The 27,383-nt window shown below is 42.6% G+C and overlaps 1 protein-coding gene across 1 annotated transcript in view; it reads right to left on the bottom strand.

The window, feature by feature from the left end:
• lrrk1 (leucine-rich repeat kinase 1) overlaps window positions 1-27,383 on the bottom strand; it is a 94,910-nt gene that overhangs the window by 39,989 nt on the left and 27,538 nt on the right. Inside the window, exons 6-20 of the mRNA XM_024799389.2 lie at window positions 27,045-27,181; window positions 25,103-25,329; window positions 24,623-24,750; window positions 18,026-18,189; window positions 17,708-17,845; window positions 16,537-16,649; window positions 13,490-13,560; window positions 10,757-10,886; window positions 5,979-6,091; window positions 5,444-5,658; window positions 4,901-5,065; window positions 3,587-3,759; window positions 3,293-3,413; window positions 2,362-2,521; window positions 74-252 (exon numbers count right to left, since the gene is read on the bottom strand). Coding sequence (XP_024655157.2) covers window positions 74-252; window positions 2,362-2,521; window positions 3,293-3,413; window positions 3,587-3,759; window positions 4,901-5,065; window positions 5,444-5,658; window positions 5,979-6,091; window positions 10,757-10,886; window positions 13,490-13,560; window positions 16,537-16,649; window positions 17,708-17,845; window positions 18,026-18,189; window positions 24,623-24,750; window positions 25,103-25,329; window positions 27,045-27,181 — 2,234 coding nt within the window. The remainder of the gene's footprint in view (window positions 1-73; window positions 253-2,361; window positions 2,522-3,292; window positions 3,414-3,586; window positions 3,760-4,900; window positions 5,066-5,443; window positions 5,659-5,978; window positions 6,092-10,756; window positions 10,887-13,489; window positions 13,561-16,536; window positions 16,650-17,707; window positions 17,846-18,025; window positions 18,190-24,622; window positions 24,751-25,102; window positions 25,330-27,044; window positions 27,182-27,383) is intronic.

Raw genomic sequence — 27,383 nt, 5'->3', positions numbered from 1 at the left:
AACAGATACCACAATAGATATGACTTCAAAACACCAGTTTCAACACACAAAACAACAGAAAGGCAAGTCTCACCCTGAGGTCTTCAGTTTGGATCACTCCATTTCTTGCTATATATCGAGAGGATTTGAGGTGTACGATCCTCTCCAAGCATTCCGACAGCCACACGGGACATAGGAAGTAGAGAGTGCAAAGCCCATGGCTGGTGTCAGGAAAGTGGAGCAAGGTTCCAGTTTCTATCAAGAAACCGATCGCTGGTTGTCGGGAAGAAAGGAGAAAAAGAAAGAAACAATGAAGAAATAACACATCGATGTGGTGATGCTTCACAAATAAGCAGCATTTAGAGTGGAAACCTCTGCCTAGACTGCTATATAACGTTATACTACAGTGTATCTCTAACGAACTAGGCAGCTCATTAAATCTCCCTTTAAGACTTTCTTTAAAGACCTGTTGAGTCAACTTGAAAGGAGGCAGATGTGAAATGTAAAAATAAGATTAGAGGTCACATTATATTGGGATGCAAGCTTGAATGTGATATTTATAGTGAACCAGTAACACCCCCAAACCACATCCCCATAGACACTGTGTCTGCTCCCAGACCACCAACACACAGAAGTGAGCACAAGGGGCAGCAATCTTCCACTCCAGCTTATTAATCAGCCAAAGAGTTGAGCACACTTTAACAGTAAGGGTAAAAACATGAAAATCTACATTAGTATGAACAGCTCTCACAGGTTACTCCAGCTGTTTGAAAGTATTAGACCCTTGGGGCTCCGTTTTCCAAACCACTAAATTGAACCCAACTAGTTACTAAGTGCACTGATCTAGAGGGGAGCTGCTGTTAACAGGTGTGGCTGTTCTATCTGCAGAGGCAGGGAAGACACCTGGAAGGTTTCCAGGTAGTTGGTACTGAGCTAATCCCCTCACCCATCGGCTCCATCTAAGCTCTGTATTGCCTACTGGTAAAGACTCACAATCCACCCACTTTAATCACGTTCTAGATCTTGTTCTGACATTGAGATAGAAACTGAACATTTTAGTATGTTCATGGATGTTAAAATCACCTTAAAAGCATCTTAGCTGAGCACTAAATCAGATAAAAAGTCTGAGACATTCTAAGTAAGGCCCAGGCGGACGACTGATGAGAACAAATAAAACAGGTTTTTGAGCATCAGGCTTTAAAATAAATTAAAACTCTGTCTGGGTCTTTGTCCTCAAGTGTTGGGGATTTTCTCTGCATTGTTGTCTTTATGTAACCATATAAAGCACAGTGAGACAACTGCTGTTGTGATATGGCACGATATAAATAAAACCAAATAGAACTGAGTTTCCTAAATGTTGCCAATGAAAGCAAAGGCAGTAGAATTAATGAAAGTTTGACCAAGGTAAAAAATATCAAATAAAATCTACGTATAATAAGAATCTCCATTTAGTCTTCCCTACATCCCAATATGTTCAAATATGTACAATATGTACAAACAATGGCAGTAAGAAACTGTTTCTGTGCATCTATGCATAGCATTATTCTCACTTTGACTTTCTGAATAACGTACGGTCCTTGAAAAGGTCAAATGTGACATTTCAAAGCTTTATACAGTACTTCTATATGTTGACAACATACACCACACTTAAGGATCATAGTTTCTAAGTTACAAGTTCCAAACAATCATATTTTTCTTAAACCAACAAAGCAGTGAAAATGAACTCAAGGACTGAGGAGCTAATTGATTCTGGAGGTTTGCTCTAAAAGCAAAGGCGTCCTCATAGACACTTGCTTAAATGCATAATCCTGTATGTGTATCATATTTGATACAAGTTTTTGAGACCTCTACATGATCATTGTCATTTTTCTGCTCCTTAAAACAAGAAATCAATTGTAAAAAATGCTGGCGGTAACAAATATGATACAAATTTAAACTCATATGTGCAAAAATATTTAATCTATTTTTTACATTTGTCAAAAGGTTCAATAAACAAATAAATAAAGTTGTTTCCAATGTTGTGGCAGCAAAGTGTCCATGTAAATAAACTGGATTATCTCTAGTTTTATGCACACAGAAAAATATATAAGGCTTTGTTTTGTACATTAAAACGGAGTACTTCTTTGGAATCTCTTTAAGTGGCAACTTAATGTTAGGAGATGTTACCAAAAACATTGATATGGTAATGTACACAGCTGTTATGTTCACTGTTGTTGGCTGACTTTATTCAATGGCTTTGAGGAGACACCTTCCACCCACTCACTGACTGGTGACTCTGTATTGGCTCATCACATTACATGGAAAAATGTCCCAAATAAAGAATGTAAATGTACGAATTTTCATAAATGATTTCCACATTTCAAATGCTTGCTGTCATAATACCAGTCTGCAGGTCTTCGTAATCTCTGATGTCACTTCCTGGGTTTTGTTCAATGATGTCATTTAGCTGTGCATCAGTTAGGTACTGGACCTCTCCTTCGGAATGTCGCCTCTCCTTCTCGGCTATGACTATTTCCTGGAGTGCCAGGTAGCTTCTGGGAATCTGGAGGAGACAACAGTGGTACAAATTTACTTTGCTTTCAAGTAAAATAAGAACCCTATGCTATCACTTTAAAATTGTCATAAAAAGTTTATACAGAGGCCTGTATTTACAGTATACAATACTGGCACCACCTGTGCTACCCCCTCAGTCTCCTAGTAGACACAACGATGGTATCAATTTGAAAATTCTAGGTGACTTCCTTCACCGGTTATCGCACTCACAAGAACTTGCGCTTAAGGTTGGGAGATAATGTTTATTATAAGTGAATAAATAATTAAAACTTCTGCATAGAGTTTGCTGACAAAACACATGGTTATAAAGATTACTATATCAGTCTCCCACTGCTAGGTCATTTAAAATAACTCTTAAAAACACTTTATACATTTATACAGAAAGCAAACACTATTTCTGAAGGGTCAAAGTGCAACACTGTCTCTGCATGTACATGATTATAATTGATCGTGGCTCAAGAGTTGGGAGTTCGCCTTGTAATTGGAAGGTTGCCGGTTCGAGCGCCGGTTCGAGCCCCGGCTCGGACAGTCTCAGTCGTTGGGTCCTTGGGCAAGACACTTCACCCGTTGCCTGCTGGTGGTGGTCAGAGGGCCCGGTGGCGCCAGTGTCCGGCAGCCTCGCTCTGTCAGTGCGCCCCAGGGTGGCTGTGGCTGCAACGTAGCTGCCATCACCAGTGTGTGGATGTGTGTGTGAATGGGTGGATGACTGGATGTGTAAAGCGCTATATAAATACAGGCCATTTACCATTAGCTTGCTTACCAGTCTGCCTAGCAGTTTGCCACCACAGGCTAAGCTGCTGTTATCTTTCATGGAGAGAACCACTTGGTAGATCAGCATCTTTAGACCATCAAATCCCTCCAGAGTTTTACAGGACACTTCACTGAAAACCAAGAAAAGCACGCACGCGTATACAAACACACAAAAGAATAAATACTCCGAAAAGAGATGATCTGTAAGATGGTCTGTAATTTGCACGAAGTAAACAGAGCAAAAACAATATTGGCATGGAAGTCGAATGTTAATAAGCAATAGAAAAGTTAAATGTGTACTTACTGCAAGTGTTTGTAGGTGATATCAGGGTAACCAGCAGCTCGAGTCCCTGATGGGGATCGACACAGAGCCAAAACGTAAGCCCTCAGTGTCGCCAGTCTCTCCGTACGAAACTTGGTATCAATAAGATCCAGATGTGTTCCCACTACAATCACTGCAGAGTTAGGGGCCCGAGCCTGTAGCATACAGCACACAAGCAAAGACATAATAACTGACAGCATAAAAATGACAAAATAACCTGAAGATTTGATTTGTAAAACAGAGAATGAATACCGATGTGTCACAGGTGTATCTATTCTATTAGTTTAATATCAATAATCACTACTACTGGATTTTTTTTCATGGTAGATGTCAGTTTATTATATAAGATCAATTCATCCACCAAGCCACATACATTTGTTAAAGATCTTGGGCTCTAACTAAACCTGGAATCAACACACCATACGCAGCTCTGCTGTTGCTGGGGTCACTAGTCTGACAGACTTACATTGACTGACACGTCTGTCTGGAGTAAAGTTTCTGTTCTTCTTTTTTATAGCTAAAACTCAAAAGACAAAGAACTTGGAAAACATTTCACTGTGGTCAAAAAAAACAAACAGAAAAAATCCAGGAAGCCTAATTAGAGACTATCCTTCAAAAGACAATTTCAGAAGTGATGGAAGCAACATTCTTTCCATTAACACGACTGCCATGTGGCTCGTTTATTTAGTCAAAGAACAAAATTCTGTTTCTTTAAACCGGAACACCTTCCACTCACTCTTACCACACACATATTTTTATTACAGAAAGCTCATCAGGTTCTTATACCCAACGACTTGAGTCTTTTAGAAAATAAAAATGGGGAGGATCTCACCAGGGGATCCACTTGCCCAGTTAGGAGGTCACGGCCCTGAGTGTGCCGACTACCACGGTTGCCTTCACCTCTACATCTTCTCGAGCTCCTCTCTCAGCCCTTATGTTCCTTCTTCCTGCTGTTGCTATCACGTGGTATAGCTATTATATCTATTACTACACCCTTCTTCCTCTGCTTGTCCACCACTACTACTATGTCCGGTTGGTTAGCCATCACCAGTTTGCCCATCTGGATCTGCAAGTCCCACAGAATCTTAGTCTGGTTATTCTCAGCTACCCTCGGAGGGGTATCTAATTTCGACCTCTGGACTTCCACGCCATGCTCAGCAGAGATTACACATGTTCCTACATATTGCTGCTCTATGACATCCACACTTTTACACAAATCTCCCTCATGCGCCTCCAGCCTAAACATCCTGTGTGAATTGTCATATCTCTCACTATTGCAATAAAGAAAAAAATTACCTCTATGTTGAGCAGCCATGTCTGCAGGTTGGCCACAGCTTCCTCTCCCATTGCAAGGTTCCAGATGACCACATACAAAGCCTTATCAGTAAAGAAACACTGATTCACTGTGGACATGCTGGCCTGACCACCAATGTCCCACACATTGAAAATCACAGAGTCTTTCTGTGGGCAGCAAAATGAGAGCTAGGTCAACTTTAAAGCATGAACTGAATTTGAGAATAGGTGATGATGTATTTTTGTACCCACCCCAACCCCTTTGGTTTAACAGTCCAAAGAATTTCTTGTCATGTCAGAAATGATTTTCTTTCATGGTAGTGTTTAAGCTAATCATAGCACAGTATGAATCCTTCTCCACAAAGATGCAAACTGACTTTGAGTGGAGAGATGTTTGTCCTTGCTTAAGAGTGTAATCGAGTAGTTGCAGTGCAATGTGTAGATTTTTTTATCTCTAAAATTTAGACCATATAAGGGTCATAAAATGATTAATAGAAATATCTGTGTGTGCGTGCATAAATACTACGTAATGTCTGTTTCCCTCACTTTGTTCTTGCCTCCACTAGGTTTATCCAGCTCCCAGACAGAGGTGGAGATGCTACATTCTGCTGGGGTGAAGGGGGAGGCTTTGCCAGTCTGCAGAGCCTCAAGGAGGGCTGACTTGCCCTGCCGTGGTGGACCAATCACCAGCATCTTTAACAGTTTACAACGCTCTGCTTTTCGAAGCTGTGCCCGGAGGAAAGCCAGGACCGATGCAGGACCTGCGATACCAGCGTTAGAGAATATGATCACATCTCACAATGACAGGAAATAACAGCTGGTAACAAACCCAGCACACTTCAATTTACTTTTAAATGCAATGCTTAGAACTTATGCTAACTTTTTTAATTGTTCATGTACATTTTTTAAAAAAGTAATTTTGAATTTTTACTCCTTGCATGTGTTTGTAAGGCAATATATGATGAGGTAAGAACCAATATAAATGTTATGAACAACAGACTATAAACCAAAAAAAGAAGCCGGCACATACAAACCCCTCGATTAGGCACAGTCATTGAACAGAAAATGCAGGTGGAAATACCTTCTTTTCTTATTTCATGTGGAACATTAGTAATGTTGAGGTCTTCGATGTCCAGCTGCCACAGACTGGAGAGCTGACCAAGCTCTGTTGGAAGCTCCCGGATTCCAGGATTACTGATTCCAGAGAAACTACATTAGTCAGATTAGTCATATACACACACATATATATACACATGTATACATATATAAATGTGTAGATAGATAGATGAGAAACATCAACGATAGAACCTAATGGGCCACTGAATCCCCCTGTGAAAGTCCAAATATATAGAAAAAACATTCTTCAGAATAAATGACATTGAGAAATTTGCTGTTTGGATGAAACAACTAGAAACAGCTGTAGGAGGAGAACTGGATTCATGTGTGGAGCAAAAAGAGGGCAACACAAATGCTACGGCAAGGAGGAGTCAGGACGCCAGGTCAGGGGGGAGATATCATCACCCCCACCCGAGATTGGGTACATAGCCCCAAGTGCGATAGGAGAAGGATCGTTGAGTGCGAGAGGAACTGACCTGAAAGATAGGATCATGGCCAAGCTTGAAACCTGGATCCCCCGTAGCCGGTTACCAAGATTACGTGAAGTACCCTCAGAAGGTCTGCTAGATGATGTTAATGCAGCACTACGGACAATACCTACAACCACGATTACCGACACTAACAAGCTGATCTACAATACGGCAGCAGTGATCAGTGAGATGCTTGGCTACAAGTTGAACAGCGACAAGGGGCAGTACCCTCCATGGAGAAGGAGGCTAGAGGGCAAGATCAAAGTAGCACGGAGGGAGGTTAGCCAACTAACGGAGTTGCAGAAAGGTGCGACAAATAAGGTGCCTAAGAAATACAGCAAGCTGTCCATACCTGAGGCCTTGGAAACTGCCAAGCAAAGACTCACAGCCTTGGCCAGCCGCTTGAGGAGGTACACCAGAGAGATAGAAGGCAGGAAAATAAACCAGCTGTTCTCCACAGAACCAGCAAAGGTGTACTCCCAGTGGCAAGGGAACAATAAGAGAACAGCACCACCAAGGCTGGAGACGGAGCAATACTGGAAGAGCATATGGGAGAAGGACGCAACCCATAACGGCAATACTCAGTGGCTAGTGGATCTGAGGGCAGACCACAGCGACCTCCCTGAACAGGGTCAGTAACCATCACAGTGGCAGATATCCAAGAAAGGGTCTCCAGTATGAAGAGTTGGACAGCAACAGGGCCCGACATGGTTCACGCCTACTGGCTGAAGAAGCTGACTGCACTCCACGAGCGTCTGGCAGCACAAATGAACCAGCTGCTAGTTGACGAGAGACACCGGAATGGCTAACCGAAGGTCGGACGGTCCTGATCCCCAAGGACCCCAAGAAGGGACCGGTCCCCTCCAACTACCGACCAATAATAATAATAATAATAATAATAATAATAATAATGGATACTTTATTGATCCCCATGGGGAAATTACTTGTTTTTCTCTGCATTTGACCCATTCACTCAGTGAAGCAGTGGGCAGCCCACTAAGCAGGCGCCCGGGGAGCAGTGTGTAGGGACGGTACCTTGCTCAGGGGTACCTCAGGGTAGCCGTTAAGTGGATTCGAACCGCCAATAACCTGCCTCAGTACTACATGGAAGCTCCTGTCAGGCATCATATCGGTTAAGATGAACAGGCACATGGGTCAATGCATGAGCGGGACACAGAAAGGAATTGGCAAGAATACCAGAGGCGCAAAACACCAGCTACTGGTAGACAGAACAGTCAGCCGAGACTGCAAGACCAGACTGACCAACCTGTGTACTGCCTGGATTGATTACAAGAAGGCCTATGACTCAATGCCCCACAGCTGGATCCTGGAATGCCTAGAATTGTACAAGATCAATGGGACCCTAAGAGCCTTCATCAGGAACTCAATGGGGATGTGGCGTACAACACTAGAGGCCAACTCCAAGCCCATAGCACAAGTCACCATCAAGTGCGGGATCTACCAAGGAGATGCTCTGTCCCCACTGCTGTTCTGCATAGGCCTGAACCCCCTCAGTGAGATCATTAACAAGACTGGCTACGGATACCGACTACGGAACGGAGCAGTTGTCAGCCACCTCCTGTACATGGATGACATCAAGCTGTATGCCAAGAGTGAATGAGACATCGATTCACTGATCCACACTACCAGGCTATACAGCAATGACATTGGAATGTCGTTCGGACTGGAGAAGTGTAGTCGGATGGTAACAAAGAGAGGGAAGGTAGTCAGAACTGAGGGGATTGAACTACCAGAAGGCAACATTGCAGACATAGAGGACAGTTACAAGTACCTGGGGATCCCGCAGGCGAATGGGAACCATGAAGAGGCCGCTAGAAAAGCTGCAACCACCAAGTACCTGCAGAGGGTCAGGCAAGTCCTGAGGAGTCAGCTGAACGGTAAGAACAAGATCCGGGCCATCAACACGTACGCCCTGCCCGTGATCAGGTACCCTGCTGGGGTAATAGGCTGGCCAAAGGAGGAGATAGAAGCCACTGACATAAAGACAAGAAAGCTCCTTACCATGCATGGAGGGTTTCACCCCAAGTCCAGCACCCTGAGGCTGTACGCTAACCGGAAGGAAGGGGGCCGGGGACTGGTGAGTGTCAGCACCACAGTCCAGGATGAGACAACGAACATCCAAGAATACATTGGGAAGATGGCCCCAACTGACCGAGTGCTCAGTGAATACCTCAGGCAGCAGAAACCCAAGAAAGAGGAGGGAGACGAGGAACCATCATGGAAGGACAGGCCCCTGCACGGTATGTACCACCGGCAGATAGAGGAGGTGGCTGATATCCAGAAATCCTACCAGTGGCTGGACAAAGCTGGACTGAAAGACAGCACAGAGGCACTAATCATGGCAGCACAAGAACAAGTTCTGAGCACAAGATCCATAGAGGCTGGGGTCTATCACACCAGGCAAGACCCCAGGTGCAGGCTGTGTAAAGATGCCCCAGAGACAATCCAGCACATAACAGCAGGGTGCAAGATGATAGCAGGCAGGGCATACATGGAACGCCATAACCAAGTGGCCGGCATAGTGTATAGGAACATCTGTGCCGAGTATAACCTGGAAGTCCCGAGGTCAAAATGGGAGATGCCCCCAAGGGTGGTGGAGAATGACCGAGCTAAGATCCTGTGGGACTTCCAGATACAGACGGACAAAATGGTGGTGGCTAAATGTCTGTGAAGGTTCTCAGTCATCCAGGTCATCGTAGTCAAAGAAAAGCGTCTGGACTTCTTTAAGTTGCTTGAAGACGTTTCACCTCTCATCCGAGAAGCTGCTTCAGTTCTAAGGTCAAATGGTGGAGAGTCCCAGATATAAACCTAGTGGGAGAAACCCCCCACAGAGGGACAAAAGGACCCCCTGATGATCCTCTAATCGCCTGAGCCAAGGTGTGTAACTGGGCGTGGGTCCCAATCAGCCAGAGTTTCGGGTGTGTTCATTGTGAAACCTGGCCCCACCTTATGCGAATTCCTGAGGGAAAATGGCCCAGGATGTGAGTGTCTGAGAAACACTGTATTTCAGACCCAGCAACCAGAACAGAAACTGGTTCACCCAAAAGACAAAACGCCAAAACACAGACTTAACAATGTGGTGTATGCTGTACAGTGCAGCGAGGAATGCTCAGACCTCTACATTGGAGAGACCAAACAGCCACTTCACAAGCGCATGGCACAACACAGAAGAGCCACCTCCACAGGACAAGACTCAGCAGTCCATCTGCATCTTAAGGATAAAGGTCACTCTTTCGAGGATGCCAATGCTCACATTTTGGACAGAGAGGACAGATGGTTTGAAAGAGGAGTGAAAGAAGCATCTATGTGCACTGTGAGCGACCATCTTTGAACAGAGGCGGGGGTTTACGACACCAACTCTCTGCCATCTATAATCCAGTTTTGAGATCCCTCCCAGACGCCTTAACGCCCACTCACATCCTGGGCCATCTGACCTCAGGAATTCGCATGATAAGGTGGGGCCAGGTTTCACAATGAACACACCCGAAACTCTGGCTGATTGGGACCCACGGCCAGTTTCACACCTTGGCTCAGGCGATTAGAGGATCATCAGGGGGTCCTTTTGTCCCTCTGTGGGGGGAAACTCCCACTAGGTTTATATCTGGGACTCTCCACCATTTGACCTTAGAACTGAAGAAGCATTTCGGATGAGAGGTGAAACGTCTTCAAGCAACTTAAAGAAGTCCAGACGCTTTTCTTTGCAAGCTCCTTTGACTACGGTGGTGGCTAACCAACCGGACATAGTGGTGGTAGACAAACAGAAGAAGACGGCCGTAGTGATCGATGTAGCGGTTTCGAATGACACCAACATCAGGAAGAAGGAACACGAGAAGCTGGAGAAATACCAAGGGCTCAGAGAAGAGCTCGAGAGGATGTGGAGGGTGAAGGTAACAGTGGTCCCCGTGGTAATCGGAGCACTAGGTGCGGTGACTCCCAAGCTAGGTGAGTGGCTCCAGCAGATCCCGGGAATAACATCGGAGATCTCTGTCCAGAAGAGCGCAGTCCTGGGAACAGCTAAGATACTGCGCAGGACCCTCAAGCTCCCAGGCCTCTGGTAGAGGACCCGAGCTTGAAGGATAAACCACCCGCAAAAATTGGTCTGTAACTGCAGTGTCTGACCTGCACATCCCATATATTGTTAACAAAAAAAACAATTTTGAGGTTTGTAACTTTTTAAAAATTGAATCAATAACAACAGTGTGAAATATGAGGAAGGACAGGTGGGTGTTGGCAGACAGACAGGGGAACTTACTTTGAGAGGTAGAGTTCATTGAGATTGTGCAGACCACAGACTGATTGGGGAACACATTCCAGCTGGTTGTCATTCAAGTAGAGCAATTCCAGTGAATCACGCAGAACATCAGGGAACTCTATTGCACACACTAAAAGAACAGAGCCACAGATAGCAAATTTGCTCAAACACACACAGGAAGATACAGTTTAACCACATACTATACTACATACACAAAAGCACTGGGTAACTAATGGCCCACCTACAGGAATGTCTTGGCAATGATGCTCCAGGTGTACACGTTTGCGCTGATATTAACACCAGAGGAGAATTTGAACTCTTCAGTCAATCGAGTAACTGGAGGCTATTAAGTATCATGTGCCTCAGCAATAAACAACGCTGCTCGGCAACTACCGTAATTGTCGGGCTATAAGCCGCTACTTTTTGCACAAGCTTTGAACCCTGCGGCTTTTAGTCAGGTGCGGCTTTTCTATGGATTGTCCATGATTTTTGTGATATCGTAAGACGATTTGTTTTGTTTGTTCCGCTGTTGTACGGCACTACGTTGCCTGGCGGAAGGATCGGGGTTCAAGAGTGGTATGTTGGTCACATGTCCATCCGCCAGGCAACATAGTGCCGTACAAGTAGCGCGAAAAACAAACTTCAAAGTAGCGCTACGCGTTCAGCGGGAGTCGTGGATGACCAGCGGCGATAAACTTGCAAAAAGCAAGTTATGCTCAACTCCACCGGTGGATTCTGACAGCGTGGAAAAGTGTGAAAACATCCACGATCACCAACGGATTTTGAAGGGCTGGACTGTTGCATGATGGAGAGGAGGACACCGCCACGGCCCTTCTGAGGGTGTTCGACTCTGACACTGACAACGAGGATTTGTTTGGTTTTGAAAGTGACAACGAAGGAGAGAAGCGGAGAGTGGATGACGAAGCCACCCTGAGCCTGTTCGTTTCCGACACTGTAGAAGAGGACTTTGGTGGTTTTAGAGCGCAGGAAGAAGGGAAAGATGGTGAATGACTGACTTTTCTGCTTGTTAAAGCCGTGTCACTGCACCTGAGCCTAAAAGGTAGTCCGAATCTATTTTTCTGGTGTGCTGTAGGTTATTGTTATGTACTACATGTGCAAATATGTACCCATAACTTGTTTTTCAAAATATTAATAAAAGGGGTGTGTCTCCAAACAGCCATCTCTTTCCTGACAATTCACTTTGTGCATATTCTCTTACATATGATAAGTCAACATTGAAACACCTGCGGCTTTTGGTCAGGTGCGGCTAATGTATGTACAAAACAGGATTTTCCCCTGATTTTAGCTTGTGCGGCTAATATTCAGGTGCGCTTTGTAGTCCGGGAAATACGGTATATGTCGTCTGCCACTTTATTGCTGAGGTTGCTAAATGCTTCCACTCTGCAATTATACAACTTACAGTTAATCCTGGAATATCTAAGAGGGAAGAAATTCCAGGAACTGACTTGTTGCATTGGTGGTATGCAATGACAGCTCTTTAGAAGAACCATTTCTTTCACAAATGTTTGTAAAGGTAAAGTGCATGGCTAGGTACTTGTACTTAAAACACCTGAAAACACTTGTCAACAGACGTTTGGCCAACTTGTTGTGTGACAGAAACACCAGCAAAATACAGAGTGTGTCATCAGCGGCCAGAAGAGACAAGGATGCCACCCCGAGGATGTCGGCCTGTCTCAGCAACGAAAAGCCCTGAGCATCCAACATGAGTATGAAGGAGAGGAAAGCAGTCACATCACTTAGTAATGACAACAACATTTTCATCCTTCTGGCAGACAAAAGTTGGTGCATGGCTTTGCTAAACCAGAAGGACTATGATAAGAAAACTTTGTCACTGCTAAGTGACAAAAATACTTATGAGCCCCTAAAAAAGAGACCCAGGTAGTGGTTACAGGATGAGGGTAAGAGATTGTCTGAAGCAGTTAGAACAAGGCAATGCTGTTGACCGGACCTCATACCACAGGCTATACCCAGGGGAAGCTGCACCAAATATGTATGATTTACAGAAGATGCATAAACAGGGTGCACCTTTAAGACCGATTGTCTGTATGATCAACTCAGTCACCTATAACTTCTCAATTCAATTCAGATTTTTTCAGTTCTTTGCTACATAATTACATATACATATACAGTGGAACCCCGACTTACGAATACCCCATTTAATGAAAAATTCACGTTACGAAGGCACTTAACGGCAATATTTCTGCCCGTGTTACGGCAAAATACCTGTGTAATGAAATTCGCTGGCTCTGATTGGCTGAGCCCAGAATGCCTACAATGCCTTCCGAATCATCAATCACCCCCTTGGCTTTCGTACATGCGCTTCGCTGTTCCATTTGAACGACATATTGTTGTTGCAGTTAGCAATTAGCCTATAGCCTATTGTTCACTCAAAAGGCGCGATGGGTGCTTCGACTTACGAAAATCTTCGACTGACGAAAGACCCTCAGGAACGAATTCATTTCGTAAGTCGGGGTTCCGCTGTATATTAGTGCTGTCAGCGTTAATCTCGTTAAAATGATGTCAACGTGGCAAGTCTGTGCGTGGGGCTGCACGAGGTCAATGCGTTAGTGCCGTCCAGCCCCTCACTCGCTAAAGGAGATTTGCTGTGTTAATGCGGTTATGGCATCTACGTCATTTCAACGAGATTAACGCTGACAGCACTAGTACACACACACACACACACACACACACAAGCTGGGAAATGACCTCTACCTGGGTCTGGGTCCCTCCTGTTCCACGTCGTCAGGAAGGCCAGTCTCCTGGATTTGGGACTATCCTCTGTTCTAATGGACACATTTTAAAATACAGTTAGCAGACCACTCGTGTGAAGAACAGTGACTTTAAAAATCAACAGCCCTGATGATTCACCAGAGTTAAAGTAATAAACTGTATGCAGCTATTCCTTTTCTTGTCTTCTCAATCACTGAGAATGGAAGATAAATTTATATGTTCAGAAATCTCTACAGAGATTATAGACAAGACTAGACAAAATGAAACACAGATTATACACCAGTGTCAGTTTTTAGGTTTTTATAATTATGTAATTATTATTATATATATCAGTATAACCATCTCAGAAACATATCATTACGTACAGCTACTTTCAATAATATTGATAACTTTTTAGACTCTTTCTCTCTGGTTAATTTTTCTTGCGCTGGGACCAGTATAACACACACCATTTAGTTAAACTACAGGAATATCTTAAAAGACATAAAGACCTGCATAATGTTCAATGTGCTGCTTCTATATTCAGATAAATCTGAGATTATTTTACTTGGCCCTAGAAATCTTAGAAATATGGTATCTAACCAGATGTTTACATGGATGGCATTATCTTTAAGACCTCATAGTACCATAACAACTCAGAAGAGCAGTTTGCTCTCAGCTGCTTTACTTGTGGTTCCTAGGATATTTAAAAGTATTATGGGAGGCAGAGCCTTCAGCTTTCAGACCACGAATGGACCCTTAGTTGTGCTGCAATATCTGCTCCTTTGTGCCAGGAGGACCAGGATGAGGACTGCCTCAGCCCTACAAAATGACCTCCAGTATGCCACTGTTGTGAATGTCTCTGACCAATCAGAAATGACTGGCATTTTTCATTGAATACCAGAATCGTTGGGTCCATCCTGTGCTTCTCCCAAATGAGACCAGGTTTATCCTGAGCATATGCAACAGAGGTGAAAGGGTCAGTAGAAGCTGTGGAGAATGTTGTGCTGCCTGTCAGCTTGATCAGTTTTGGTGGTGGGTCAGTGATGGTTTGGGGATACGTATCCATGAATGGAAGCACAGACCTCGATGGAGTAGGCAGTAGCACAATGACTGCTATTAAGAATAAAGGTATAATCCCTCGACCTATTGTATGAGCCTAAGCTGGTGCAGTGGGTCCTGGGTTCCGGAGTTAGTGTAGGACGATGCCTGGCCCCATGCGGCAAGAGTTTGCAGGCAGTTCCTGATGGATGGCCCCCAAATCCAGTACAATAACTCTGTCTGTGTTTTGGCCCATTCAATGACACCAGGTTGTCCCCCAGACTGTCCAGGAACGTTTTTAGGTTCTGGTCTAGATCTGGGAGGAGATCCTCTCAGAACCCACGAAGCTGAAATAGTTTTAAATTCCTGTTTTGTTACGAAACAAAGTGGGCGAATGAAGTGAATAACTTTTTCAATAGCTCTGGTTTTATCTTCAGAAGCCCACAGACCTCAACAGTTGGTGATTCTGGCATCACACTTGCTGAAAACCCTGGAAAGACTGGCTCTTGCTTATCTTTGGCTCCAGGTGAGCTTGTGGCTGAGAGTTTAGCTTTATGCAGACGGCTCAGGGTTTTGGAGTGCAGAGGGAGCTCCTGAAACCCTTCTATGACTCTATGGTGGCATCAGCCTTCTTTTATGGTGTGGTCTGTTGGAGCAGCAGTTTCTCCTCTGGACACAGGAAGAAACTGAACAGGCTGTATTTTGGGGTGGCCTCTAGACCGGCTGAAAGAAGAAATTCTTTAAACCAGTTTGCAACAGCGTGACACAGTTATGTGTGTGATGACTTCTTTGCGCGTGTGGTTGCTTAATTCTATGTGCAACGGTTGATGAATTTCTGTGCAAGTGGCAACGAATACCTGTGTCAGATTTTGGTATTCATTGGAAAATGCCAGTCATTTCTGTCCAGTCAGAGATATTCACAATACTGGCCTGCTGGAGGTGATTTTGTAGGGCGGAGGCAGTCCTCATCTTAGTCCTTGCACAAAGGAGCAGATACCAGTAAGAGATAGTAGTCCTACTAAGGATTAAGGACTTCCTATGGCTCTGTCCAGCTTTTGTAGATTAACTACCTGTTTCCCTACCTGGGGCAGGGATAGCTCAGTAGGTAAAGTGGTCGCCCCATGATCGGAAGGTCGGCGGTTCGAATCCACTTAACGGCTACCCTGAGGTACCCCTGAGCAAGGTACCGTCCCTACACACTGCTCCCCGGGCGCCTGCTTAGTGGGCTGCCCACTGCTTCACAGAGTGAATGGGTCAAATGCAGAGAAAAACAAGTAATTTCCCCATGGGGATCAATAAAGTATCCATTATTATTATTATTATTATTATTATTATTATTTAAATCGGCTCCATGGTATTCACCCACAAGACCATGAAAAGTAGCTGTGTATGCAAAGCAGACCCACTTACGTGCGTGATGGCTTCTTTGTGTGCGTGGTTGCTGAGTTCTACATGCAAAGGTTGTCGAATTTCCATGTGAGGATTTCTATACCTATCATTCATCTTTTTTTTGTTAGCACATGGGCACCATACAATTTACTCTGTACCATTTTGAGGTGCTTCAGTGAAATTTCAGCAAAATCTCACTGAAGCCCCCCCTCCCCTTGCACTGCATATTATATCTACAGTTTACACCAAAAGCATGAATCTAGTTGTAAACTAGTGTAAACCTGAATCATTCTGAATTTTAATGCCAGTAATTGAGTCAATTCATTTGTAAAAACAAAGTCATGAAAGGGTGACAGATGTAATCTATATATTTTGAGCTTAAGCTCAATTAAACACATGACGAGCTTAAACTATCCATAGAAGTTAAAAGCTTGACCTAACAAGATTTCATAACAGTATTCAAAATCAATAATTAATGAATAAATCAGTCGACTCTGTTCATTCACTGAAGTGTTATGAAAGCTTAGCTAGACTCAGCATGAGTCCTCTGGACCAGTTGACTATACTAGACAAAATATACATGTACATAATGATGTTGTGTTTGTGATGACAGGACGTACTTGCCCAGATGGTTTTGAGAAAGATCAAGTGTCTTGAGCTTAGAGCACTTCCACTTATTGGGGGCTGGGAGTGTTGTAATGTAATTCTCACACAATCTCAAAGAGACCACAGCCTGATAGGACAATGAATGAGAAGACAAATTAGATACTGCAAACCACACATTCACTTTTTCAATCCAAGGAAAATACAGCTGGCTGTTTATGGCTAAGGTGGTCTCTGGTAAACGGCCTGATTCTTATACAGCACTTTTCTACTCTCAAAACACTTAATACAGCATGCCACATCCACACAAGCACTTTCTTCTATGCTTTAAGTGCTTACTAGCTAACATTCACACACATTCACACTCTGATGGATGCATCCGAGAGCAACTTGGGGTTAGTATCTTGCCCAAGGATAGGGACTCGGGGAGCCAGGGATCAATCCACCAACCTTCTGATCAGTAGTACAGCCACCCACTGGTGATTCAAGTATACTGTATCATTAACAATGCCAATAAGGTCATAAGCAATAGGGAAAGTTTGCTAACTGCAGTGACCAAACAGTCTTCAGACAAATGTATGAAAAATACAATAATATGATTAAGCCACTACTTTGGAATGGACTTATCAGAACATCTAGGATAAAGTGTTTTAAAGACTAATATTGTATTCCCTTTTGCCTCCTTATTTGCTGGTTCTACCTCAGTTTGTCTAACCAACGGTGTCACAACTGTGAGACAAATAACTACAAATAAATAAAATGAAAATGAATAAATCTAAAGAACCTTTAACATTTTTTATCTTACCCATCCTGTAACTCAGTCTACCCACAGTAGTATAATACAGTAATATAACTATGTTATAATGTTTATTAACTGATCGTAGCAGTTTAAAGCTTGGCTGTCTACTGTTATATTAAGAGCACTACAATCCATGCACCAAATATAATCTGCAGGCTGAGCCAGATATTTTTGCATCTAACAGATTTATGCTGTATTTGTTTTAGACTGCAGAACTTAAAAGATTCATGAAGCCAAACACAGAGAAGTAGTGCCATCTGAAGGTTGTTCAGATCACTGCTACTACTTTAAGTAGTCAACCGTTTGTTTGCTTGTTTTTTAATTAAGAGATTTTTCCATCTTGATGAATATTAATATATCTAATAAAAGATCTACATCAGTGCTCCTACCTCCAGTTCAAAGATATATGAAGGAAGTTCCTTCAGACTGTTGTCAGAGAAGTCTACTTCTTCCAGATGATTCCTCCAAAAGATGGAGATGGTGTTTGGAAGATTCTCAATCAAATTGGAAGAAGCTTTGCATTGCTTCTGCACAGGAAAAGACAGAAATATATATATTAGTGTCACTATGCATAACTTCTAAAAGGCTGATCTCTGTGGGTGAATGTATAGAATCAGCATCAAAATGAAAACGAAAAAACCAAGGCTAACTGCATCTGCAGTATATTAGTGTTGAAAAAACAGAAAGGAATAATTATGGCTTTTTACCAGTGGACAGGCCCAGGGGTCAGGGAAGGTGCTCAGCTTGTTCCTGCTCACATTGAGGAGCCTCAGGGATTTCAAACAGTGCATGACAGCTGTGGACAGACTGGTCAGGCAGTTTTCAGACACATCCAGCTCCTCTAGCTTACGAAGACCGATCCAGTTAGTGGCTGTTAGAATGGAATTAAACAACACATATAAACTAGACATTAAAACTAGTGTGAATTACCACAAATAAAAGTGGGATGCTCAAAAACGTATCTGACACACTACGAGAAAAGTGATCTAAAAATCCATTTTCATTTTTTCCCCACATTCTTTTTGCCCACTTATAAAGAAAGAAATAGTCTCTAATCGTTATGGTTATTTAATTGCAATGGAAATATGATGCATAAAAAAGACAATAAAATATATAAGTTGATTTGCATATCATTTAGAGAAATAATGACTTGTTGTTGTTTGTAAGACAAACATGACATGGCGCTCACAGTCACTTGTATGTTCTCTTAGGAAGCATTTGTTTCAGAGCCAAATTCCTGTTTGTGCCTCGCCCTGAAACACAAGAGTTTTTCACCTCCCTCTCCTGCCAGTGGTGCAACTGATCTTTACTCCTGATGTCAGCCTTTTTCTCACAACATAAAACTCTTCAGTTCTTTGCTTCTGATGACTCTCCCTATTGATTCTATTGTCCTCTTAAAGGAGCTTATGCATGCTCAAAATTTCTTCAGTATCCAATAGCACAATATTTGTCAGATTTAATAAGCGAGCTTATGCAATAGCACACACTACATTTGTAGGATTTATTAGTGCGAATGAGTACCTTCTAGCCAGGGTTGCTGCATTCATTGCTGCATTTGTCTTCAGCAGACAGGTGGTTCAAATCTTTGCATTTGGTGACTGGTGATTAAAACTGAAACCATTGACCCGTGTGTCATGGATTCTCCCATCTTTCAGCAAATCAAACCTATTTTCATCTGTTTTTAGTTTGTATAGGTTTTCTTGGCACTGAAACAGGTTTCTTAAATAAAACTCTTAAACTGGCAGTTCATTATTCATCACACACAGACACACACACACACACACACACACACACACACACACACACAGCAAAGTAGAATGGATGTGCAAATGCTCTGGTTTTACTTGAGATTCGTCAGTTTAAATAATTAAAATATATAATTCCACTCTTCAGGTGATTTAAAGAATATGGGATTTCAACATTCATTCATATCCATGTAGAAAACTATACAAACTGTGTTTGTAATGATCTAACCCCTGTGTACTGTTGATATGTCACTGTGACTTTCTTGAACAAAGAATGAGTGTGAAGATCTAGAAAACAACTGAGTGTAAAACGTGTTCAAGGTCATGACGCACTCTTGGTGTCTTCATTATCAGGCTGGTGCCTACATGACTGTGAGAACTGAGCTCGCTACAGCTGAATAGACAAAGATTGTACCCACACAATCGGTACAGGAGTGGTTATTATCTTGCGATCCGGTTGTTCAGTCTGACGTCACTAGCCGTGTCTGGGCCTAAACTCCGCTGCAGGTCCATATATCAAACAAACACTTAGCATTACTGAGAGTTGAAAAACTGTCTGAAGTCTTTCATCTTTAATAAAATGATCAGCGTTCTGCTCTACCAGGTGTAACAATTGAGTTTAACATCCAGGCATCCATGAAAACGGAATTTATGACATTTAACGGAGTTAGAAGTTAGCAGGGAGTTAGCTCGCTAGCTTCTATCTAAATACAATATAGCATGTCCTGACTGCGGGGTTTTGGAAACAAATTAAAACGTACAGCTCTGTTATCACTTCCAACATAAATGAAGACGGAAAACTAAACAGCAGTGACGTTTGTAGGGTTACTGAAGTTGGGCTAGCTGGTATATAATGATGTGCTACGTGACCGCTAGCGACACAGATATGTTAGCATAATATAAACAAGCTAACTTTTTTTCCACTCGATAAAAGTTAACGTGAGTGTTCTCGGTGGTCAGGAACAAATTAATCGCATGGCAGGATGCTGTAAAAGGACCAAACTTCAGCCAGGAGAACAACTGAGATAATCCATCCACAATACGAGGTTAGTCATTCATATACTGCTGCATGGGCTGGGCTGTAGTTACATCCTAAGGTTTTAAAAACTGAGCTTAAATAAATGATTAGCGGTAATAAAGGCCGAGGGAGGTCAACGGTGATCACTGACTGTTTTAGGGGCTTTTTGAGATTAAATAGAAGAAAATGCATAACATTAAACATGTTAACATGCTGTATTGGTCCCTTTGTAAAGATTTTAAAAGAGTCTTTCAACAAATCTCGGAAAATAAGTTCAGTTTCGATGTTCCTTTTTTCCCCTACAACTATAGACAATGCCTTTTGACCTCCAAACATGGTCTTAAGAGTTCATTTTGGTCTCATCTGACCAGACTATATTCTCCAAGTATTTCACAGGCTTGTCTAAATGTAGAGCAAATGGTAAACAGCTTTCTCTTCAGCAATGGAGCCTTGCGTGGTGAGCGTGCATACAGGCCAGTCAGGTGAGCGCATTATTATTTATTTTTTTATTACATTTTATTTAAACAATTGTATGTGCTGATTCTAGGTCTTTCTGTAGTTCTCTGCAAGCAGTCCTTGGCGCTTTAACTCCTCTGTCTGAAGTCTTGCAAGGAGCAGCTCTCTCCACTTCCAGATTATAGCCACAGCAGCGCCGACTGAAAACTCCAGTAGTTTAGAAATTGTCAGAAATGTCATCAGTATGTTTTGCAACAATAAGATTGCAAAGGTGTTTTACCCATCATGACATGTTTCTTGTGTGACACCTTTTCAGAGGCCATCAATTGGGACCAAACCAGCTGATATTAATTTGTTTTGTAATTACTTATAGATTATTTTAGGTAGTGTCACGACTTTCCATGCCTTTTTGCACCTCCCTTTCTTCATGTGTTCAATACTTTTTACCTGTGTCATTTCTCAGTATTACACATAATTTATGGACATGGTTTGATTTCTTTGTTACAAATTACAGCGGTCCCTTGTTTATCGTGGGAGTTAAGTTCCACAAATAACCCGTGAGAGGTGAAATCCAATAAGTAGCCAGCTTTATTTTTTACAATTACTATAGACGTTTGTAAAACCCCTCACTACACACTTTATACACTTTTCTCAGACAGGCACAAACATTCACACTTTTCTCTCTTGTTTAAACTCTCAAAGTGCAAACCTTCGTAGAAAAATAAGTCCAGTATTATAGAATGAAACCAAAAGGAACCAACAGGGGCCTTCGACGGTGCAAAACGTTTCATCGACATTGTTGTTTGTTGGGGAGAAAACTTACAAACACACAGTGCAGCACTTCAGAGTCACACTGCCAGCGATCGAAGATTTACAGTGGGGCAAAAAAGTATTTAGTCAGCCACCGATTGTGCAAGTTCCCCCACTTAAAATGATGACAGAGGTCAGTAATTTGCACCAGAGGTACACTTCAACTGTGAGAGACAGAATGTGAAAAAAAATCCATGAATCCACATGGTAGGATTTGTAAAGAATTTATTCGTGAATCAGGGTGGAAAATAAGTATTTGGTCAATAACAAAAATACAACTCAATACTTTGTAACATAACCTTTGTTGGCAATAACAGAGGTCAAACGTTTACTATAGGTCTTTACCAGGTTTGCACACACAGTAGCTGGTATTTTGGCCCATTCCTCCATGCAGATCTTCTCGAGAGCAGTGATGTTTTGGGGCTGTCGCCGAGCAACACGGACTTTCAACTCCCGCCACAGATTTTCTATGGGGTTGAGGTCTGGAGACTGGCTAGGCCACTCCAGGACTTTCAAATGCTTCTTACGGAGCCACTCCTTTGTTGCCCGGGCGGTGTGTTTTGGATCATTGTCATGTTGGAAGACCCAGCCTCGTTTCATCTTCAAAGTTCTCACTGATGGAAGGAGGTTTTGGCTCAAAATCTCACGATACATGGCCCCATTCATTCTGTCCTTAACACGGATCAGTCGTCCTGTCCCCTTGGCAGAAAAACAGCCCCATAGCATGATGTTTCCACCCCCATGCTTCACAGTAGGTATGGTGTTCTTGGGATGCAACTCAGTATTCTTCCTCCTCCAAACACGACGAGTTGAGTTTATACCAAAAAGTTCTACTTTGGTTTCATCTGACCACATGACATTCTCCCAATCCTCTGCTGTATCATCCATGTGCTCTCTGGCAAACTTCAGACGGGCCTGGACATGCACTGGCTTCAGCAGCGGAACACGTCTGGCACTGCGGGATTTGATTCCCTGCCGTTGTAGTGTGTTACTGATGGTGACCTTTGTTACTTTGGTCCCAGCTCTCTGCAGGTCATTCACCAGGTCCCCCCGTGTGGTTCTGGGATCTTTGCTCACCGTTCTCATGATCATTTTGACCCCACGGGATGAGATCTTGCGTGGAGCCCCAGATCGAGGGAGATTATCAGTGGTCTTGTATGTCTTCCATTTTCTGATGATTGCTCCCACAGTTGATTTTTTCACACCAAGCTGCTTGCCTATTGTAGATTCACTCTTCCCAGTCTGGTGCAGGTCTACAATACTTTTCCTGGTGTCCTTCGAAAGCTCTTTGGTCTTGGCCATGGCGGAGTTTGGAGTCTGACTGTTTGAGGCTGTGGACAGGTGTCTTTTATACAGATGATGAGTTCAAACAGGTGCCATTCATACAGGTAACGAGTGGGGGACAGAAAAGCTTCTTACAGAAGACGTTACAGGTCTGTGAGAGCCAGAGATTTTCCTTGTTTGAGGTGACCAAATACTTATTTTCCACCCTGATTTACGAATAAATTCTTTACAAATCCTACCATGTGGATTCATGGATTTTTTTTTCACATTCTGTCTCTCACAGTTGAAGTGTACCTCTGGTGCAAAGTACTGACCTCTGTCATCATTTTAAGTGGGGGAACTTGCACAATCGGTGGCTGACTAAATACTTTTTTGCCCCACTGTATGTAAATTTGACAAGCTGAACACATTCTGTACTGTACAGGAGACACGGCACGAGACTGATTGACAATGGTCTACAGCCAATCAGGAGGCAGAACACAATGCGCTGTAAGGAAAAAAAAAGAAGCAAAATTCCACATAAAAAATCTGCAAAACTGCGAGGTGACAGGTGAAGCGCGTTATAGTGAGGGACGACTGTACTGCACACGTTTGTAAATCTTAGTTTACACTTGTGGATCACACTGTGTGCATTTGTAATTAGAGTGGGTTTAAAATATCCATTTTAGTTTGAATAATGCGATACTAACTCAGGTTTTGCCACTCCGACCAAAATTCACCGAACCAGCAGCAAAAGAAAACTACGCTTCACGTTTGAAAAATATCATCATGAAATCCTTTTGCGTTTACTTCCTGCACATCGTGCCTCTCTCTCAGTGTACTCAGAGACCAGTTTACCATCAAAAATCTGTTTTCTGCATTATGCGCTTATTATGCATCAGACTATCGCTGTGTACGGCGCTGACGGCTGCTGTTTTCTTTTCCCAACAAGAAAGGCTCATTTCTGCTGTTCAAAACTGAAGAAATGTAAACTTTTTAAAATGAGGCTAAGTTGCAAAACGCTTAGCCATGTCTCTAATCAAACCTCTGTAACTTTGCTTCACTTCAGCAGCATCAGGTAATATTCATTTGTTGATTCATGGTTTCTTCCATTTTTCTTCTACTGCAGAACATTTTTAAGGTTATCTGCTATAAAAATCTAGGCCAGGAAAATCTCCTTCATGTTTTTCTGTGTTTTATCCTCAGTTACTTTGACACAAAGGCCTCTGCTGCGATGTTTACACCTCTGATGACGTCTCACCAATGATCTGAATTAGAATATTTCTGATTGTCTGAGTAAAAATGGAATCAAATCAGTTGCCCAGCCTTATTTGGACCCCTTTGAGACAAATTTCCTTCCATACATGTTCATCTGTTTATTTGAACATTTTTTCCTTTATCTGTGATGTTCTTTCACCTGCTCATCTCTGCAGGATGTGAGGTGGGAAAGACTGTGTGACACCCATGTGAGAAGGGGAGAGTCAAAATGAAACTACACGGGTGTTTCAGTGCAATAAAATAAGACTTAAAACCAAACATGATGAGCCTGAAAGATGAATTGTGAAATAAATTATGTTTACACAACAAGTGCATCCATGCTACCCTCGCTCCCTGTCAGTGCTGGGAGACATCTGAACTTTCATTGACCCCCCCACCTCAAAGACTCTAGTAACAATACATTTAAGACTTATTCTCATTAAGTTTATTTTGTTTTTCAAATGTTTTATATTTATTATTTAATACATTTATTATTTACTTCTTAATGTTTTCTTTCTTTCTTTCATTTCCGTACCCCTAAATTTATGTGGTTACACACAAGTTTTATTTCAAGTACAAAGAATCTGACTCGCCTCGTCTATACAGTAGCTGACTTATACATTTACTGTTTCAGTCATCTCACCTATATCTGTTGTTCCATTTAAGGCAAAAAAAAATAAAATGGTTAGGGTTAGCATATCTCTGTCCATAAGTGCATACAGCAGTACATACATAGAAGAAAAGTTGGAACATACTTTTAGGGAGGTCAAACAGAACTGTGAGCTGGTTCTTGGCAGCAGAGAGTTTCTGGATGTGAGTGAGATGGAGAAGTCCAGGTGGCAAACTGCTCAGCTGGTTCTCAGAGAGATTCACCTGTTGTAAACTAAAGCAGAGGAAAAATGGAGGTTAGGGTTATCCCTACCCTACAATTACATTTGTCTATAAATCAATTAAGTATAGATTATCAGGATAGCCAATCACATGGCAGCAACTCTGTGCCTTTAGGCTTGTAGACACGGTCAAGAAGAGCTAAGAAAATTCATACCAAGCACTGGGAAGAAAGGTAATTTACCTGATTGTGAACAAGGCAAAGTTCAGTGGCAAGACAAAGACCAAGACAAGAAAAGGGCAACACACACAAAATTATTAGCGTGTGAATGACTTTCCTTTGCTAATTTTTAAAGTAAATCGACAAATTCCCAATGGAGGCGTTCCAGGACTGTGTCCTCATGTACCTGGAGCAGATGACTTCCTGGGAGTTGTTTGCTAAAGGAAGCTCCTGAAGTTCATTGTTAGAAAGATCCAAAGTCCTCAGACTGATGAGACCCCAGGGCACCACGGAGGGCAGAGAAGACAGGCAGTTAGATGACAGGTCCAGCTGGGTGATATGCGCAGAGACATCCATGAACCAATCCAGCTCCAACCAAGGCAGCTGAAGACCACGCCAACACACACTGACAACCTACACACAGACACACACAGGGCAATGTTTTACTAGACTGTGAAGAACACAGATGCATTCAGAGCTACCTCTCACAACTCTTAATGGTCACATATTCTGAAAATAGTTAATAATTTATTAGGGCTTTAATTATGTTAACCCTAAAAAAACAAAATGCTTGGACACTGCCAGCACGGGGCGCCCACACAAACGCAAAGCAGGAGATGAAGCGGCGCTGAATATGTTTCCAAACCAACTTCATTCTAAGACAAAGACTAGAAAATCTGCTGAAGCAAATCTGCCCTTTGGCTTCACCTGCACAGGTGCTGAGGTAGGTCTCCCTGCAGGGTTGGTTTTCCCTGCATCAGGAGCAGCGCTGGGCTGTTTAAATCACGGACAAACAGGATCCAACAGCTGTTTATGTTTTTGAACCCATGTTGCACAGAGAGGCATTTTTTGAAAAATGTATTGATAACATTGAACATTATTACACAGGAAAAAACAACTACACATAAAATAATGACAGTGTGACGCCTCTGCCTTTGTAAACAGAGGGACAGTAACTGCGTGTAAAACCTGCAGACAGTCAGATTAACAGTATTTCGTCTCTATCATTCTGCAATTCATCTCATGTAAACAATAACGTGGCCACAGCGTGACGTGAATAAAGGCGCATACCTTTGACGCTGCGTGACCAACTCTGTATTCCTCGTCCACACGGAAACGCAAAAAAGGAGTTTAAAAAAAAATCTCAGTTTTGATTCGAAACATTGTTTACGTGGACGAAACAGCTGCGTGTTCAAAATCACCCGTGTAGGTGCGGACGCAGCGTAAACGAGTTAGTAGTTTATTTTATTACTACCTGTAATTTATTGCTGTTTACTTGTATTTGCTTAACTGTTTACTAAATGTTTGAGGTGTGAAATAAACAGCAATGGAGCAAAATATGGGCGCGTGTGATTGGAGGATGTGTTTGTGCGCGTGCATGCGCGAGAAGGGGGGGCATCATTTTTCTTGTAAAACAAGGAGGGGCCCAGCAAAGAAAGTTTGGGAACCACTGCATTAAAGTAACTTGTTGTGGTATAGCGCCACTTGTATGTGATTATTTGTGTGGTGGAGTCAACAGATCACTTGGTTGTGATTATTTGTTGCTACGTTTGGTTTTGTGTTGTAGCAGGTCAGGTAATCATTTTGGGTTTGACTGTTGTGCTCCTTTGTGTTGGTCACATGTTACTTTTTGTGTGTTCAGTGTGGCGACTTTAAATCCTCATGCAGGGGCATCCATGCTTAAAGATGTGAACACTGTGCTTCTGTTAGCTTTTACTTTTATTTCAGGTTTGTGGATCAAGGACCTGAAGGCTTCAGAGGGGCTTTTAATAAATGTAGGGGTCCTAGAGTACTTTTGAGGGAGGAGGTGTTACGTCCCTCTGCAGCCCCTAATTTATTAGGGCTTTAATTATGTTTTGACAGTTGTGGTCACCCATATAAGGCTGGCAGTTTTGGTGGAAACAGGTTAATAACATTTACTTTCCCACACAATAAAACAATGAAGTTACCTTCCTAAATAAGTACTGTATAAACTCTCCGTGCTATAAGTAAGTCCTGCAGAGATCCTGAATAGATATCTGACAAGACATGAAGACCAAACATGGAGATAAGAAAAAAGAAATAAAAATGTGATCAACAACAGTAATCTCCTTTAACAGCCATGCATTCACTGGATAAGCAGCACGGACCTTGTCTCCTTCTGCCTCGTATGTTTCCTGCAGTTTCAGTCTGAGAATACGTTTGCTGAAGGCTGGATGGTCCATAAGGGTGTATGAAGAGAACCCTGCTCCGTTTTGCAGCAGGAAGAGAGCGATCTCCTCATTATCTACAAAACAAAACACAGTCTTTACTTCATATGGACATGTTGTCCAAACACATAGTCCTTAGAAAAACTAAGCACACCCAGCTTTCTAAATTGAACCCTCACATCACTGTGGAGGAAGTCTAGCCTGCTCTTCTTTACAGCATTACTTCAGGCTTGATCTGTTGCAGATTAGCTGGTGTGTGGGACACCTGTTGGGCACTCG

Source organism: Maylandia zebra, linkage group LG1, assembly GCF_041146795.1.
Source record: "Maylandia zebra isolate NMK-2024a linkage group LG1, Mzebra_GT3a, whole genome shotgun sequence".
NCBI lineage: Eukaryota > Metazoa > Chordata > Actinopteri > Cichliformes > Cichlidae > Maylandia > Maylandia zebra.
This window is presented reverse-complemented; position numbering and strand designations above follow the sequence as displayed.